Genomic DNA, 19264 nt, shown 5'->3' on the forward strand with positions numbered 1-19264 from the left:
CCCTCCCCTCGCAGCCTCGGCCCGGCCTCCGCGCTCGCCTCCCTCGGCCAGATGACCACGGCGAGCGGGCAGCAGCGGCTGGAGCCCCCCGTGCCTCTCCGCTCCTGCAGCCCGGCGCCCGGAGCTCTCCAGATGAGCCGGCCGCCCTCCTCCGCCCTGGAGACCTCCACCTCCTCTTCCTCTACCTCCACCTCCTCCTCCTCCTCCTCGGCGGCGGCGGCCTCCTCCAAGAGCAAGAAGGCGAGCTCGGGGCTGCGGCGGCCCGAGAAGCCCCCCTACTCCTACATTGCCCTCATCGTCATGGCCATCCAGAGCTCGCCATCCAAGCGCCTGACCCTCAGCGAGATCTACCAGTTCCTGCAGGCCCGCTTCCCCTTCTTCCGCGGCTCCTACCAGGGCTGGAAGAACTCGGTGCGCCACAACCTCTCGCTCAACGAGTGCTTCATCAAGCTGCCCAAAGGCCTGGGCCGCCCGGGCAAGGGCCACTACTGGACCATCGACCCGGCCAGCGAGTTCATGTTCGAGGAGGGCTCCTTCCGACGGCGRCCCCGCGGCTTCAGGAGGAAATGCCAGGCGCTCAAGCCCATGTACCGCATGATGAACGGGCTGGGCTTCGGCGCCTCCATCCTCCCACAGGGCTTCGACTTCCAGGCGCCCCCCGCTTCCCTCGCCTGCCACTCCAACGGCTACAACCTGGACATGATGCCCAACGCCATGGCCGGSGGCTACGAGGGACTTAGCGGCGGCCACCACGTCCCACACATGTCGCCCAACCCCGGTTCGACCTACATGGCCAGCTGCCCGGTGACTGCCAACGGGGACTACGGTCCCGACAGCAGCAGCAGCCCCGTGCCCTCGTCGCCGGCGATGGCGAGCGCCATCGAGTGCCACTCGCCCTACACGAGCCCTTCGGCTCACTGGACAGCCTCGGGGGCTTCGCCCTACATAAAGCAGCAGGGCCTCCCCGCCGCCAACGCGGCCTCCTCCGGCCTCCACTCCAGCGTGCCCTCCTACTCGCTGGAGCAGGGCTACCTGCACCAGAGCCCCCGCGACGACCTCGCAGGTAGGGACGGCAACCGGGAGCGGGATGGCACCAGTGACGGCGGCAGGCGCGGAAAATCCGAGCGCGGGGGAACCCGAAGCACGGCCGGGAAAACGGGGCTGCTCCCCGCAGGAGGGAGGAAAGCGGGAGGGAAGGCTGGAGCTGCTGTGCCGTGGGATGCAGGAGGCCGAGGGTGGCCAGGGCGCTCCCTCTGGGTGGGCAAAGCCCGAGGAAAACCCGGCTCCGTGCGACCCCGGGGCCCAGGAGCGGGACAGAGAGCCGGGCATCCCCCGTTCAAGCAAAGTCCGCGGAGCTCTGCGGCGGCAGCAATCGAGAAAGGTGTTAAATATTATCCCCCAAGGCCCCGCGGGCTAAGGGGAAGAAAAAAAAAAAAAAAAAAAAAAAAAAGAAAAAAAAAAAAACCCAGCTAATCTTTAAAAATGCGGGAGGGATTAAAGGAGATCCAGTGTGTTTCTGCAACCGGAGGGAAAAGAGCTTTCTGGGCTCTTTCTGCGGCCCCTCCCCGGCCGGTTATTACAGACAATGTCTGCTTAGAAAAATCCTAGCACAAAAATGGGTAAAAGATGTTGGACTCTTACGGGGAAATTTTCCAAATAGCCCTTTTAAACGTGGGTCCCAGAGGTTAAGCAAACAAAGACAGTCTGGGCTGGACCACACCGAAGAGGATTTTAGCCTGACTTAACCCCTATGAGAGCGAGGTCTTGTTCAATTTTATGGGAATTTCAACAAGTAACAAATACAGGCGACCCTCTGCTCCGAGTCCCCTCCCGCGCCCTCCCCGGGCGCCTGTCAATCACTGCCCTGTCCCTCTCCGAGCCCCGCTGCCTACCCGGCCTCCCCAGAGCGGCCGCGGCCGCCGCGGGCAGGACAAGCGCGGGGCTCTCCCAGCCGCGCAGCCCGCGGCGGCTGCGGGGCTCGCCCCGTTATCCGGGGACAGGGGACCCGCGGCGAGGGCTCGCCCAGCGCCCCCGGGGCAGGGACGGCCGCGGCGCGGGGAGCCCCGGCCGCGCTGCGCGGGGCCCGCGCGCTCCGCGGCTCCGCGGGCTTCTCCGGCGAGAGCGGAGCGGGCAGGCGGCTTCACACGGGCATGTCCCGCCGAAACTCCTACCCTGCACCGCGCAAATAATCTCCTTTGATTTTTGTTCCTAATATTTTATTTTTCTTTCATTTTTTTCTTCCCTCCCCCTCTCTTTATAATCTATTTTATTATTATTATTTTGATTTGTGTTTGTTTTACTTTTCGCGGATTCGCGGGCCTCGAATTCGAGACGGGGACGCGGGGCCCGACCGCCCCACGGGGACACGCGTGGCCCCGGAGCGGGTCTTGCAAGGGCTGGGTGTGGATCCTCCTCTCCTCTTTCAGGAGACCTGAGGTGGGAAAGGTGATTCCAGGAAGAGAATTTCCCAAGAATACTACCTCAAATTTATATATATATAATTGTGTGTGTGTGTRTATATATATTATATAKAGAGAGAAGGAGCTCGCGTTCTCTCTAAAGCCTCTCATCGTAGTTTCTGAAACGGAGGTGGCTTCAGTTCAAGGGATAGATACACAGGCAGACAGACCGATGGACGCTTTTCAAATGCTAACGGACGAGAGCCTTTTCTTTCCCCTGCAGCTCAGTTTTAGTGTCACCACTGTGCAAAACGCACACTTTCCACTTCTCCACTTATTTTGCGCAGTCTCAGCTCCTGGAGACAGGACCTTGGCCCAGGACTTTAGTGGAAGCCTTTCCATTTTTAGCCTTGATTAGCTAAAAAACACTTCTGCGCGGATCCAACCCTTGTTTCTGTGTGTGCTGCCCAAAATCTCGACGGCACTGAAGTTTCAGTAGGGAGAAAAGAAAAGGGGAAAACGATCCCTAAATACTTCATTCATAATTATTACCAGCAATAATCTTCCTAATCTCACCGCAAAAGAACAAGCAAGCGCCTTTCGCCTTTCCCTTTCTCTTTATTGAATACAAAGCAAATTCAGCGGTGGTCGATGTTGATCGGCTAATAATCCTCAAGTCACGACAACGACCGGGTGGCTTTAAAACCTTGAATTTGCATCAGAGGCAAGAATCAGAGGGGAAAGAAATTGAAAACAGGAGTCTCGGTTCTGCTAAAGGATTTTGAAGTTGGGGCTGGAGGCGGTGGGACGAAGGGGGGGCGGATTTTTTTCGCACACTATTAAATCCTGCTAAATGATTGAATCAGGATTGTAATAAAGTGCTCTGGTTTATGGTGAGCATACCAGCAGGGTTATTAGAAAGCCGAGGAAATCCAGCGAAATAATCACTTTTATAAAGTGAGCTCTGCGGGGTGAAGGAGGGGACAGCGCTCAGGGACGCGCTGCGCGCCGCCACCCCGGGAAACCGCGGAGCGTTCGCTCTTATTACCTATTGTTTTATTTTATCATATATATATATATATATATTTGCAACCCTTTCTCCTTCTCTTTATTTTCCTGGCTTTCATCTCATTTTATTTTATTTGTCTTCCCCTCAATCAGGCTTGACAGGGTCCCCCCCAGCTAAGTTTGATATCCACACGAAATTCCCGCCCCCGTCATGATCCCCCCCTCCGAGTGCATCCTGCAGGCCTTGCTCGGGCAGCTCCCCTCTCCCCGCCAGTCTCGGAAGGATCCCTGCCAGAGCCTTACGGCGAGGGGCGATTATTTTTTTTTTCTTGGGGGTTGGGTTGCTGTTCTCCCACCAGACCCTTAAGCTGTGTCCCCCGACAAGCTGCCCCAGACGGTGGGAAACGAGAGCCGGGATCTGAAAGGTCATTTTATTTTTATGCCGTTGCCGGCGGTGCCCTGCTCTTGCCGCGGTGATGAACCGCGGGGTTGTCCCCAGTCTGCACTTCACCTTTCTGGRAGGGCCCGCCTGTATAGGCTCCCCCTTCCCTCCCCAAATAAATGAATTAGCACTGTAGGAGCGCGCCGCGGCTGGAATCCAACCTGCATCCCCGAAAGCCAAGAGCAAAACCTCCCAGGAATGGCAGGGCCGGGGGAGGGCGGCGGGGAGAGCGGGAGCGAAGATGAGAACCAGCCCCAAATATCTGCAGCATAAGTGGCAGTCGCATCCTGTGCTGGCAGCCCCACAGCCCATCCCCACTCGAGAGGCGCCCCGGGGCGCGGGGGTTTCTGCGCTGCGCGAGACCACGGGCACCCGCGCGCCCGCAACCGCCGCCTCTGGGCGCCGGGGGGCCCGGGGGCTGCCGCGCCAGGATCGGGGGAGAGGTGGGGGGCGCTGCCTCCGCCCGCTTTCCCGAGGCTTCCCGGGAAAGCCAGAGAGGAGCAGAGAGAGGGGCTGCCGCTCGGGGAGTGCGTCGGAAGCGGGGGGTCCCTGGACCCTCCCGTCGGAAGGGGGTCCCTGGATGCGTCAGTCCCGCTGCGCGGGRCAGAGAGCGCGGCCCGGGCCCCGTCTCGCTGAGCAGCTTTTCTCCCTCCCCTCTCTTGCAGTGGGCCTGCCTCGCTACCAGCATCACCCCTCGCCCGTGTGCGACAGGAAGGATTTTGTCCTCAACTTCAACGGCATCTCTTCCTTCCACCCTTCCGCCAGCGGCTCCTACTACCACCACCACCACCACCAAAGCGTGTGCCAGGACATCAAGCCGTGTGTGATGTGAGGGCAGCCCCCGCGGGGACAATCTGGCGGCAGAGAGCAGAGCCCACGCGTAGACGGTCCCACGCAGGCAACGTATTACGTGCACTCTGATAGCGTTGAATAGTACACGAGTCACTTAGCCCAAGTACCCAAGGAAGCAGCGTTTTCGGCCCCTCTCCGTTCCCCGAAGGACACGAACAGCGGATGCACCAGGCCAGAGCTTGGCCTAAAAAATGCAACCGCCTCGAGTGGTGCGGCGGGCTAGGCTGAGCCTCAAGGGTCCCGAGGCCAAGTGCAAGCCGGTTCAGCACGAAGCGCCCGCCCGGGCTCTCCAAAAGCAGCGGRCTCGGGGAAAGGGAGCTGTGCGGCGGTTTTCTATACGAGAAATGGTCTTTGCATTGGAAAAAAAATCTCCTAATTCAGCACCTGCGAGGAGTCCCCCTTCCGCTGTCGCGTTAGCGGGGAATTAGTTACTTTAATTTTATTTTATCTCTTTTTTTTTTTTCTCTCTCTCTCTTCGAGCCCCTCCAAGGACACTTTTTTATGGACTCCTGCACCGGCCGATCGATATTATTAAAACAATATTTTTAGCCCCTTCGTGTATAAACTTCAAGAAAAGTTCATTTCCCCCCCCAGTATTGCAGCAATACAATGTTTTGTTTTCTATCTTACCAAAAGTCGTTTTCTACCACAATATTTTAAAATAAATATTTTAAATAAATCCTGTGTATACTCACACACTATTGCTTTAAAAAGAAGAATATATTTGCACTTATGTATACTTTTTACAGTTTGCCAAAATATTTTGATGTACAAATTCCTTTTTTTTTTTCCCAATAAAATGTATATAAACGAGTGCGCGTTGCGCAGGCGCTTCCTTCCCTCGGCTCCTTCCGAGAAAGCTCCGCTTCCCTCAGCGCCCGCAGCACCCTGCAGCCTCTAAGGGCAAATGGAGCRATTGACAGGAGGGATCGGGGGCCGAGGTGCCCAGGTGCACTGCCCACCTTGCCCCTCTTCCTCCCCTCACCCTCACCCGGTGCTTGATAGACTGGGGATGAAAAACACATAAAAAGGCGCGCAAAAGCAGCAAGGGCCACAGGCCCCGCTCGCTCTCTTTGATCCCGTCCCGATTCCACCTTGTTCCCTCTGGCTGGGGCTTYTTCCAGGGGGCCGGTCCCTCCTCGCTGCCGTCCCGCTTGCCCTGGAGGGGAAAGGTTGTGTGGGGAGGACTGCAAGGAGCGGGGCCACCCTCGGCCACAAGGATGGGGAATAAAACGGGGACCCCGCGAGGGCGCCGGGGGTCAGCGGGGCGGCCGCAGAACGGGAGAGAGAAGAAATTATTATTACTGTTTCTATTATTAATAAGAATGAGAATAACRAGAAGGAACGAAACAAAACAGTAGGAAAACCCAAAGCGCCCCCGAAATGCCCTACATAAACCGAAGGGTGCGCAAGCCCGCGGTACCCAGCGCCTCCCGGCCCTGCTGCTCGTCCGCGCATCCCGCCGGTCGCCCCCGTCCCGAGGAGTCTCCCGCGCGCCCTGCGCGGCCGCGCAGCCCACGGAGGCACCGGCCGCGGCCTCGCTCCCCGCTGCGCGCAGGCTCCGCTCCCCGCGGCCCGAGCCCCAGCGCTTGTGCACGCGGAAGAGCCAGGGCGCTGAAAAAAAAATATATATATAATATATATATATTTTTAATTCTTCATTTAATTCTGCATTTTTGCCCCCTAATATGTATCAACGCTCGAACGTGCCCTCTCCTTCCCTGAGCTTCTCAGGGCCTGTGATAAATTATAAAGTCAGCTCCAGCGTTTGCTCCGACCACAGTGCTGTGTTTACATTCTTTCCGAGGCAAGCCTGCATGGTCGTAATTTATATCCTAAACACTTGAACGTAACTTGTTTATACAGGAATGACAGGACCTCAACGAGCAAAAAACTGCGGCCGCGGCGCGCGGCGCCTGCCGCGGGCGGCCAGTGCCCTCCAGCGGCCCCGCGGCCGCATCGGCCTCCGCGCAGCCCCCGCGGAGCCCCTTCGCCCCCGGCACTGCCCTCGGCCTTTTCCCCTGCTTCTGAACGCGGTTCTAGCCCCTAAAACACGCGCCTCACGCTCGCGCTAGCTGCGCGCCTAGGAAAGGAGAAGGGTCTGTTTGGTCCTCCTTCCATATGTGGCCTTCTTGCTCCCCCCSACACTGATTTGAGGCTATTCTCTTTCCACAGACCAGGGTTTTCTTCTTGCAACTAAAGCTTCCCCAGCAAATGACATTTCAGAGGCAGCACTCTTCAGATACCGATATGTTCCTGGCTGTAAAGTGAACCCAGCCTCTCTCTTTTTATTTTTTTCCCGACTTYAACAGTGACCAGCAAATGACAGGGAAGAAGAAATTGGCCAGATTTTTAATTTGATTTGATTTTGTTTTGATATTTGATTTTATTATAGTACTTTGTACCATAGGAATTTGGCTCTTGTTTAGACTAAAGAACTCCAGTCGCCTCAGAGCTCGAGAGAGTCAAGACCCTGGGCTACACCACTGAGAAGACAAGGTATTTGTGTTTTAGCCATATGATTAAAAAAAATAGCCTTTTTACATTTGTTAGCAATCACTGAGCATGTCCTACTGCTTCATACTTTAGAAAAATTTAGTCTTTGTTGGAAATCCAGTATCCAGGTTCTTTTAATCAGATATTATGTGGTACCCATCTCTGAGACCCTGGAGGCCTTCAGCAACAGAGAAGACTGAAATTTATAGTGCAAAAAGAAAAGTGGGAATCTAGATATGTGTATTTAGTCTGAGTATCATGAAAGAGCCCAGGACCTCAGATAGACATGAGTTTGAATGTGTATTTCCTAGTGACTCTGTGAGGAAAAGTTGCTATGCTGAAAAGAGCAACAGTTGATAGAAAATGCTGGATGGTCTGTGCAGTTTTCTTAATTCTTGCTCTTTTCTGTGACAAGAGTCCATGATATGATGAAGAGCATCATTCATGATCTTTTCATTCCTTGCTTGCTGAGATGTCCCTGATTGCTTTGTCCTCTATTTGAGGTTTATAAAATGTCAAAGTTCTGCTTTATTATTATTATAACATATATTTTTCTCCATCTTCACTGATTGAGTTTGAAAATGTGGTCATCCTTGATTTTAGGTCTTGGGCTCCAGCCGGTACAACCACTTTCTTTTTACATGTGAGCACAAAGCAGAATTAAACCGGAGAGCTCTAAGGTGCACTCCTGGGTTATTCCAAGGAAGAGCTTGCGTCCTCCCAACCTTAAGGATTCTATGACTATATCCCCAAACTTGCATTACTTTTTCCCAAGAGACCAATTGCTCTTGTGCTTTAGCAATGCCTCTCCCGCAAAGCTCATCTCTCTAATGACCTCAGACAGCCACAGCTACAAGCGAGCTACTACTAAACTGCAAAGAGTTACTCATCTAGACTGATCGTGCAGCTCGCATTTGGTGCGGCATGGGGGCAAATGGATTGAGTGTAGACTAATCCAAACATTTCCATTATTAGAGCACTCTAGGCAAAGTTTCCGCAGGATGGGAATGAAATCACGCTGGAGCGTCTCAAACAGTTTGCGTGTGATCTGCTCTAATCTTACACATATATTTTCTCCATTCTCTGGTTTCACCAGGGTCTTGCTGCCTCAGTAGGCGGATTTTGCTTGTGAGGGTGTTTATGTTACAGAGAAAAAACCCTTTCAACCACTCTGATGTTTGGATCGTTTGAAAAATCAATTTAATGTTGGCAAAATTATCCAAATGCATAGATATCTTGTGTGAGATGCTGAATTTCTAGCTGATAGTTGACCAAAGTGTTCTTTAAAAGTAATTTTATTAATCTCATTAAAACCCCTTGTCTATTATTCTATTAAGACCAACACCAGATTAATTTCTTACTGCATTTTTTTTCCCAGTTGGCAAAGTGCTTTGAGCCAACATAATATTTTCTGTTTAGTCCAAGAATTTTAGTCTGCTTTGGAAACAAAGAAAGCTGAAGGTTTTTTTTTTTTTTTTTTTTCTTTTTTTTTTAATTCAATAACAATAAGCCTGATTTTATTGAATTCAGAAAGATTTGCTCATAGCATATACATGAGGTAATATTTAAATAAGTCCATTCAATAAAATGCTAGCTATGTCACTTAGGCCCCGAGAAAGCAAGGTACTGCTTTCAATTATAATTTTAATATACCTGAGCATGTGAGTATTCCTATTAAAGTCAATGGGATTAAGTACATGCTTAGGGTTAAAAGTGCTTTGCTGAAGAAGGATGATGCAGTGAACTGGGAGTAGACTCAAATGCTACAGGTTCCTCCTATATACTGCAACCAAAGAGTATATAAGAACTTGAGCAGAATATACCTGATTCATATACAGAATGAAAATTAATTCAAAACACACTCCAGCTTTGAATAGAGATGTATTTTATGAAACCTGCTGGCATTAATCTGCATGAAATACTGCCTTAGCTAATAAGAACACCCGGGCTTTATTTATATATCAAGCCATTTGATAGATACAAATGAAGAAAGAGGTAAATAGAAGCCAACATGTTTTTGAATAAAAGCCCGGAGGTTCTTTCAAAGTTCAATGATCTTTGCATCTAGATTATAAAGAATTCAGAGCAGTTTTGTGTGACTTGCCAACTACTGAATAGAGCTCCAAAACATCTGTAATATTAAACAACTTCAAGCCTCCTTTTTATGCTTGTTTTCATCCAACAGTGATTTATTGAAATCTATTGGCTTCTCCACTGGTTATTTCTAAAAAGAAATATGCCGGGAGGAGGAGAAGGTTTAAAAATTCGTTGGGACACCACTATCAAACTGCAGTTGGAATTAGAGGCATTTTAACAGTCGATTTAGATTTATTTAGGAGAAATGTTCGCTTTGTTACGCTGGGTATTGTAACCATTGTAAAATGAATTTACAGTGTTGGGCAGAGAATCCCTGGGCTCATGGGTAATTTGATGTTTTTAGTGTAAATCAAATTGTATTGAGACTGAGCTTTTGAGGAACTGATAAAGGACAGATTCCTTGGACTAGATCCTCACTAGTAACATTTTCCTTGCAGTGGAGCTGCAGCCCATTAATTCTCACTGTCCAAATATAGGTAACATTAGTTTAAATTAGAAGTTTTATAACTGATTTAGCTGAGCTACTGAAATCCTTTATGTACACAATCTTATCTCATTTCCAGAGATCCTCTTTGGATTGGTTTATACCTGTCCRATTAACATATACCAAAAACACTTTATTTTATGAGGGCTATTTTTCTTTTTTTTTCTCAATTTTCTTTTCATCACTGCAAACCAGTTTAGAATTACCCTTTGTGACTAAATCTCATGTACAACTATTTTCTGATGCGATGAAAGATGAGATTTAGTTCAAACCACCTAACTCTTTTTATGGACACTCCATCATTGTTACCCCTCAMTGGTACGTGTAGAGTTGCAAGCTACTCCCATCCGACCAGACTTAAAGCGGTCTTGGCTCTCCATTGCTGATGTAAGTTAAACAGTAGTAGTGCCAGTGACTAGACAGTGTTATGTTGAAGAGCTGCAGCTTGAGAGAGAGCTGCCCCATGAGAAAGCAGAGTGTTAGAAATTGGGTCTAAAGCACAGTCACAGTGGGCATTCTTGGAAGAACTAAATCATTGAATCAAGGCTTCAAAATCAGCCCTTAGGTCTTCTTACAGTTGCAGTTGTTCTTACAGTTTTTGATCCCATCTAGGAGTTTCCCCACCAGAGATCTACTGGCCATTGGTGGCTCACAGAGCATTTGCTGGTAAGTTAAATATCTGGTAACAGGACATGGGCTCTCCTCTGTGGTGGGGAGAATACAGCCGGATGGGAAGGAGGAGATGCAGAYAAGAGGAGAGGTGGCAGCATGATTCACTCTTTTCAGAAAGGAACAAAGATCCTTCTACATTAAAACTGCTGAAGCACAGAAATGTTTCCAGCCTCTGTCACATCTCACAGGCACACACTCTTCATGTCAATAAGGCTGGATGGTGGCCTTGCCAATAAGCAGGGGAGAGCAGATTTGTTGGCTGGAGAGGATAAGTTGCTCCAGAAAAGCACTGGGGGAAGCTTTCTCGGATTCCAGGTGACTTGATGGGTAGAACTGTAGAAGAGATGGTATAGATGTTGGAAAGTGAAATGAACGTTGCCCAGACAAGAAGGTTTTTGAAAAAATAGGTGCAAGATCACATWTAACTTGTGCACCCATGATGGCAAGTTCCAACATGAAGCAGAACTAGGTCCCTTAAAAATATCCACTAAGTTCCATTTCTGATATCATGCAGAAAATCCTGTGCTTTCCCAGTTGAAAAGTGCCCCTTATGGTGGTGCACCCCTTTTGCCTTTCTGTGACAGAAACAAAGCTGTGCTGCCATGATTCAGAGAGAGTCCTAGAGAGACTCTTTCTCTCTTCTTTCAGAAAGAGATCGGAATATATGAATATATTGRTTTTGTCTAGTACAAGGCAGCAAGGAGAAGAAGACAGGAAGAAAACAGTAACTCAAGATAAGCTACCTCCAGTAAACAAATAGAGCTTGTCCCAAGGCAGCTAAGAGCAGCGGGTAGGAGGAATCTGGCTTGACTCCCCGTTGAAAGTGTCCAAAGCAGACTGAACAAGCAGAAGCAGGGCCCAGGTCTCAGCCAAGTTACTCAGCAGGCTCCAAGGTCCTGTCAAGAAAGCAGTAGGAGCTCTTCAGGGAAACCTGCCTGAGACCCAGGCATGTCTGAAGCAGGACTGCCTTGCTCAGGCTCTCAGCAGGAGGCACTGTGGACATATGTGCAGAGCTGGGAGTTTTTCAAGTATCTTTTCTCTCCTTATTCCTTCTGTGAAAATCTATCAGTTTCCTGGCTTTCAGAAGATCATTTTATCTACGGGTGCTCCCAGCTGCAAGCTCCCAAAAGGTGGTAAATGTCCTGCTCCGCTGACACGCAGGCGAAGTGCAACCTTGGGACCACAGCTCTGGGCCTGCACTCAGCAAGAGCACGAGGAGGGCAGAGGTGGAGCTAGCCTGSAGCAAAGCTGCCTGACATCAGCCTCTGTGTGATGGTAACAGTAGTGAGTACCTAGGGAGGTGGTAAAAGCAGCAAAAGCCTAATGTGGCCACGGAAGAGCAGAGTGAAATGCAGCCAGCATGTGCTAGCATTAGACCTCTGGTATCTTCTGCCTTCTTTAACTGTCCCTTCTGACATTTCCATCCCTCTACCCGGCAAGCCTTTGACATTTCCTCTACACTTTCCCACCAATTTCCTCACTATTGTTACAGACGAATTGCTTGCACTGCCACCCCACTATATGGCTGAAGACATATCTCAATAAAACACACGCACTTGTGCTCATTTCCCAAGTCCAAGRGGAAGAACTAGGATTCCTGAATCTTCCTCCTTTCCTGTAGCATGTTATTTTTCTCCTCCTAAGTTTCTTCTCTCTGAAAGAAATATCAGTAACTCCCCAACCTGGTTGCTGAAGGAAGAGTTCAAAAGAGAAGATAACCAGAATAAATTATGGCAGCCTCCAATAACTCTGCAGATCAGGCCTAGGGGACACATTAGGAAGAGAAAGAGAGGCACAGGCAAGCTTAAATACCAGGAGACATGAGCAAGTACTTCTGTCAGTCAGGGCTGTATTTGATTAGATTGTTCTCAGACTCATCCTAGAGCCTCAGAGGGAAATGCGGACAAAACGTTACATCTCATTGAAAATGATCTGCACTGAGCAGGTAACTCTAGTGAGCAGGTAATTCTAGGAGAGTTCTGTGTTCCCATTCAGCCACTACTATCCCTTACCTGGGTGCTGGCTGCCTCTCCAGAGATGGCTCTGGGAGCATGCAGCTCAGCATTAGACATCCAAGTGCTTTCCACCTGCCCAAAGTTGGTTCTTGATCTAAGGGTCTTAGATCAAGAAACCCCAGGGTTTCTGGGCAAGAACCACACGCCAAGGGTGAAAAACAGAAAACAGATGCTCATATCAAACAGACCGTTACATTTAAGGGCATTTCTGGAGATATTTTTTCAGATGCATGCGCCACAGCAAATCATAGTTCTTCTAAGCATAGAAAGGCCTGTGATGGCTGGCTACTGAGGGCTAAAACTGAAGCAAACCCATAGTCCAGACAAGGCTGTAGGTATTCCAAAAATGTCTGTTTGCTTGGAAACATAGACCAGTCAGCCTGTTCATTTCCTGTATGCTCCTTGAAAGTGTCAGGGCCCCTACTTACTCTGAATACAGAGTAAAATAAAAATGGAAGAAGAAATATTCAGCTAAGCCAGCACTTCAGGAGGAATTGGAGCACAGGTAGAGCACAGGACCCTCTAGAACCAAAAAAGCCTCACTTACAGGATTGGTTCTGTAAAGCCTTGCTCTGTGGAGATGATAATAAATTCATCTCTTGGCTGTCATTCACAAGATCACCTCCTTGCTCTAAAGAGAGCTTGGCACAGCTCTTTCACAGCCTCTCAGACACAGGTGGTAGGCATAGGCCTAGAAAAAGACCATCCATCCCATAAGTAGCGTGTGCTTTTGTGTTCACTCAAATAGACTTAAATGTAGTCAAGAAACCATGGAAGGCTTCTCCTCAGTCCAGACTCAAGACCCAGGTAGCCTAGGACTCCCCTGTGTTTGAGGGAAGGGCATAATGAAAAGTGGTGAGCTAAAGAAAGAGAGAAGGGGATTAGTGTCACCTAGTTGCTCTTCCCTTGTGGTGGAGTGTCTCAGAAGAGTATCTTTCCCATGAATGCTATTCACTGTTTTAGGAAGAACTGTCGCTGCACCTAATTTTGCTGGGGCATCCATTTCCCAGGATACCCACTTGCCAGTCTAAGAAGAGATTTCTACTTTCCGTCTGATTTTTTTTTTTCTGAGCCCATAGCTGAGTACTGTACTGATATGAGATATTCTTTCAGCAGCACCAGATACTTCAGGAAAACTGGTAAGGTATTTCACAGTAGACAGACACAGCCCTGGTGAGGCCACATCTGGAGACTGTGTCCAGTTCTGGGCCCCCCAGTACCAGAGGGATGTGGAGCTGCTGGAGAGAGTCCAGCACAGGGCTACCAGAATGATCAGGGGCCTGGAACATCTGCCCTATGAGCAAAGGCTGAGGGAGCTGGGTCTGTTCAGCCTGGAGAAGAGAAGGCTGAGGGGGGACCTGATCAGCGTGTATAAATACCTCAAGGGAGGCAGTGAGGAGGAGGGGGGCGGCCTCTTGTCAGTGGTGGCCAGCGACAGGACTAGAGGAAACGGCCACAAGCTGAGGCACCAAAAGTTCCACAGGAACTTAAGGAAACACTTCTTGACAGTGAGGGTGACAGAGCACTGGAACAGGCTGCATAGAGAGGTTGTGGGATCTTCTTCCTTGGAGATCTTTAAAACCCGCTTGGACACAGCCCTGTGCCATGTGCTCTGGGTGCCCCTGCRTGAGCAGGGGGGTTGGACTAGATGACCTCTGAGGTCCCTTCCAACCTTAAGCATTGTATGATTGTATKATTCTATGAAAATTTGCATCCATCCCAATCACTCAGCAGGTGAAGATTGCACTCTTTCAAATCATCATATCTTATTCCTCTCCTCAATGTTTATCATTCCTGTTAGTTATCATAGGGCTTCACGACACCTCAGAAAGACTCAATGTCACTTGAATGTCACTTGTCACCTAGTTAGTTCCTGGACTCCGTTGCACCCTGTGCTACTTTCCACTAGAGGTTGTTTAAGTGGTACTTAAGAGATGGTTTCTTTCTGTTTTGTCTGTGATTAATGCCAAGCCAAGGGCAGAGTACGGAAGCTCCTGATTCATCTTAATCAGATCATTATTGATTTTAAAGTAGTTTTATGACATCTCCTCCTGTCAGCATCAGACTTTCTGACCTCTGGCCCCTTATAAGGATTCCTGCAGTTCCCCACATCACAAGAAGTGAACTATGCTTTAGCAAACTGTGATTGTCTGCAACACAAGTATCACAACTATATCTATCTATAGCTATAAGCTATCAAAAATTCTTTTATTTTTACTGAAAGAAAGGAGTGAAAACAGTCACCAGGAAAGAGTGATGTGACCTCTTGTAGATTCCTGGTTTAGCAGGACATGAATCTTACCCTTAGGATGAACATTTATCTCTGTCAACTATAAAGGAGTTCAAGTGATCGGTCAGGGAATAGTGACAGCTCTGTAGTTAGGTGAGGTGAATCCTGCCCAAGTGGTGAGGTCCAGAACACCATGGTCTCAAGGAAGGTGCACTGCACTTTTCTAGTGTGGCTCAGTACATTCTCCATTGCTCCCCACATGCAATCCACAGCTGCACGTTGAACAGAAGTTTCTATTAAGATGCCTGTAGTAAGTCCCATGTCCTTTTTTTCAGAACAATTGTAGCCTCCAGTCCTAAGAATATTTTGYCTGTCCCTCCAACACATCCTATTTTGCATGTACCAACAATTTAGCTCTGTCTAACTTTGTAGGTCATTCACATGTTTTGTCTGAGTCCCACTGAAGTGCCTCGTCCTCTGAAGTACCTGGGTTTGACTAACATAAATAACTTATTTTTATTTACACATTTCACTTCCTTACTCTAATTTTGCTTCTAGGCTGCCAATATCTATGTTAAACAATGCCAGATTGTGCCCTTCTCTGTCAGCCTTTTTTGGGGGGTGACAAAAAAATGTCCATTTAATCATATTTATTATATGGTTTTTAAAAATTATATGATTAAAAAATCTCTTACCCAGCTTTTGCTTCATGGCTACTCATCATATGATGGCCTCATTTTGCATAGCAGACACCTAATCTAGACCTTGTCAAAGACTTTTAATGGAAGGATGTAATCCTGAGTTGGATGCCTGAGTTCAGATAATCATTTAGCTTTCTTTGATGCAGGAATCAGGTCAGAAATGTTAAGATACAACTGGAAGAATAGTGCCCATGTTGTATGCAATGCATTTCAAACCCATGAATAAGCTACTTTTCATCTTAGTTGCACTGGTGTAAACACAGAATAGCTTCGCTATTTTTTGCTGATTTACTTGGTGAAAGTTGGCAGAACCAAAAGGGAAAAGCTGGCACAACAGTGTTAYAGAGTTTACAGCCTGCTTAGATGTTGTATCGTAAATAAAATAAGTTGTTATTATCAATAAAGATATTATTTATAAAATCAACTTACTTGATGCATTGGAAACATTGTATACTTGCAGACATTTCGTTATTAAAGGTACCTTGCTAGAGGAAGAGCTAAAAGTGACCTGGAGAACTCAGTAAGAAAAGATGAGAATGAGAAACAAAGTCAGCAAATACAGAGATCCCACTGAAAAGATGAAAACTGTTGGTATCAGATCTGTAGCTGCGCTTTGACTTACTGTTATTCTTTATGTCTGTAGGGAGTAAAAGAAATGAGGCTCATAGGAGGAAAGACACAATAAATTAAATAGGGCTGGTTTTAAGATGCCTCAAGAAAGACTGGTGAGCAATGCTCATGGGACCATGAAGCAGGTATTCCTCCAAGAGACAGTCTATTTGGCTAGCAAGCAGATTTGCCACCATCCCTATGTGGACCTGAAGCTGACAGAGATTCCTATCTAAATTTGTTTCTGACAGAAAGACAGAGAATGGTGCCCTGCCCTGTCCAGCCTGGGGGAGGAAGCGCTGAGGCTACGTGRAACTTACCCAAAATTTGCAAGAATGAACTTTAAGTCATATTCACGCATGCAGGCCTTCTTTGTTATTTTAACCCAGTTATCTGAGTACCGTGTTCCTGTTGATTCTTAAACGCTACTTTGTTTGGAACAGGCCAAGCTGCGCCGCTGAATGCATTGCCTGGTTACACAGCTCCCAGGAGGGCMGGCTTCCAGCAGAGATCCAAGTCAGAAAGGCCTGGCTAAATGAGTCACGGGAAAAAGAAAGGGGTCTGAAGCTGGGGCCTGGTCTGAAAGGGACGGCCACACTCTGAAAGGATGGAGAGCGCAGACTGGAAACAGGCCTAAATTCAGGTGCATAAAAATAAATAGTGTTGGGGGTGATTCTGATGAGGAAAGGGAGAAAGGAAAGCAAGGGTCAGGTTAGATCAGAGTGAAGATTACGAGACTAAACYTGATAAATAAGAAGATGGTACTGGGGAGGCATCATGTTCTGGTTGAAGGGGGAAGTTCACATGGTTGCACTGCAAGATCAGAAACCATTTCCATTTGGTACAGTATCGATGTGCAGTGTGGATACAGCCATCACTCTTCCTTGCAACCTCGGCCCACACAAGGCAATGCAGAAATATATGAAATATAAACACAGTATGAGAATAGAGAAGTCTGCATGTGTATGAAGATGATCCTTAGTTTATTCTGGACAGGTAGTTTGTTGTTTATCCACTCAAGTTTTTTATTTTCCTACCTCCAAAATATTTCATGCTAAGGTAGCTAAAATAGTTATCACAAGAATATCAGTTCCCCCTTGAAGCTCAAATGGCTTCTCTGCACAGAGCGGACATGGGATCTCAAGTACAAGATGATATCTCCTCTCAGAACTATTTTTAGATGTCAGATAACAGTGAATTAACTCACACATGGGAAAGGTTTCACAGATGCTTATAGAGATGAGCTTTAGGTGTCCTAACCACCTCAGTATTCTTGTTTCCCTTATACCTGTAATTTGTCAGCAGAGATAAAGTCACTGAGAAATAATATAGATTTGCTACCTCAGAAAAGCCTTCTTTTTGTCTTATCAGCAAAATAAGTACATCCTGTGCACAGAGACTTAAAAAAAAATCAACGTTCTCTGCGACTTCACCACTGACTAGGCTGCCAGAGTATTATAAAATGGCTTAAGTAAATAAATAACATTGCATTGTCCAAAAACTCCTTTCTTGGAAAGCTTTGTATCCAAGCCCTTTATGTAGTAAAGGTAACATCAACATCTTCCTGGTCCTTTAAAACGTGGTCTATTACATAGACTATAAAAAGGCCATATAGGCCATAAAAACGTGGGGAAAAGATACTCCAGAAATATTCCAAATAAGGCAAATCTGAAGCATAATTTATTACAGCAATAAATCCTCATGTAAATGTCAGCAGCCAGTAGATCCTGGATTTCAGTGATGGCAGCTGTCCTAGTAGGAAAGAAGCAGTGTTTAGTTTGAGGCTGTAAAAATTCTTCTCATCTGCAGCCTTTGGGCAGCCAGTACCCAGAAATTGCCTCCCAGCCATAGAAAGAGATTCAGATGTGAAAGATCGTGCTGGATTTGGTGCCATGGCAACAGGCATCAACAGCCTGAGCAGGAGCACGAAGGGGCAGTGGGAGCTGGATTCTGCACRCTGCCTCTCAAGGTGAATCTTAGCTTTCTTCTGGGAAGCTGCGGGAATGRAGTGGCACATCACCACGATAAATAATCTCTGAAGTCAAAGCCTAATAATTGTAGGCTGTTCATCATCCATCACTCTGGAGGCCTTTGGGATCCAGCAGGTCTAGAAGTCGCTGGGTTKGGAGGAGACTCTTGGTTTAAATTTGGCAGCCTGGCACAGAGCCGCTGCTCCGCAGAGCGGCCAGGCTGGCGGGAGGGCTTCATGTGAAGGGTGAAGGCGAGCACAATTTTGAAGCAGGGATTCAGTTTCTGCCCTCAGGCTGACTCCTTGTGTGTTTTTCGTTTGGTCAGGCCAACATTTTCCAACACGTACTCCCTGCGASTCGAGCTGGCAGAGTCCTTGTGCCCATGTCCGTGCGCGTGCCTTTCTCCTTAGCTCCGTGCTGCCCTTACCTCAGCACGCTCCCTGGCACAGCTCGCACAGCCCTTGCCTCTGCACTGGGGTTATTTGGCTCAGGGGGAGCTGGGGAATGATTTATGACATAAAACAACACCTCAACCCGTCCTTGAGGCTTGTACTGCATTTAGCTTCAAGAGAAGCTGCCAAAAAGCCTGCCTTGATTGACTCATTTACCCGTGTCTACCGAGGAAGGCCGTGATGCTATGGCACTAATTGCTGCTCCGGGTTTTGCTAAGGCAAATAGCTACAAAGAGGTCACAGTCAGAGGTGTTGCTTATGTTCAAAAATAAAAACAGTTTGGTTATAGGATGACCACACTCTCACGGTGAAAAAACAGAGTACATATCAGCTGAGAGTCATTGAACATGACTGGAGTGAGGAACAAGAAGCCTATTCTTGTCCTCCTTTACTTAGTTCTCCTTTCCTCTGCTTCAGGATCCTTCTCCCTCTCTCCCTACCACGTGTTCATCCTTCCCTCCCATCTGCTCTTCCAGCCTTCATTTCCCTCTCTGTGAGCCCCAAACCCAGTCACAGCATCAAAGCTCCCCAGAGGTGCTGGGGAGCATAGCCTGCCCAGGGGCACCTCCCCAGGGTGACAGCTGGCTGTGGCTCTGCCACTGCTCCGGGCACAGTTTGCAGGTTCTGTCTCATCAGTTTTCAAATTAAGTTACTATTTGAAGCAACTATCATGGAGATGCTTTTCAGACCTGGATGCTTTCCACAAGCAAGGCACGCTGTCTCCGGGATTAYTCACCCTCCACTAGAGAATACAGCTGACCACATGGTCTCATGCCATTAACTTTGAAACCACATTCTTTGCTGGCAACATTTTTTTTTTCCCCCCAAAGCTGAGTG

The 19264-nt window shown here is 48.2% G+C and overlaps 1 protein-coding gene across 1 annotated transcript; it reads left to right on the forward strand.

The window, feature by feature from the left end:
- Window positions 1-51: 51 nt before the first annotated feature.
- FOXF2 (forkhead box F2) lies at window positions 52-4695 on the forward strand. The gene is made up of 2 exons (XM_026039770.1): window positions 52-1063; window positions 4515-4695. Exons 1-2 carry the CDS (start codon window positions 52-54, stop codon window positions 4679-4681), a joined length of 1179 nt encoding a protein of 392 aa, XP_025895555.1. The 3' UTR covers window positions 4682-4695.
- The last annotated feature ends 14569 nt before the right edge of the window (window positions 4696-19264 follow it).

This window comes from Nothoprocta perdicaria, unplaced genomic scaffold, assembly GCF_003342845.1.
Source record: "Nothoprocta perdicaria isolate Ctin4 unplaced genomic scaffold, notPer1 scaffold_24, whole genome shotgun sequence".
Lineage (NCBI taxonomy): Eukaryota > Metazoa > Chordata > Aves > Tinamiformes > Tinamidae > Nothoprocta > Nothoprocta perdicaria.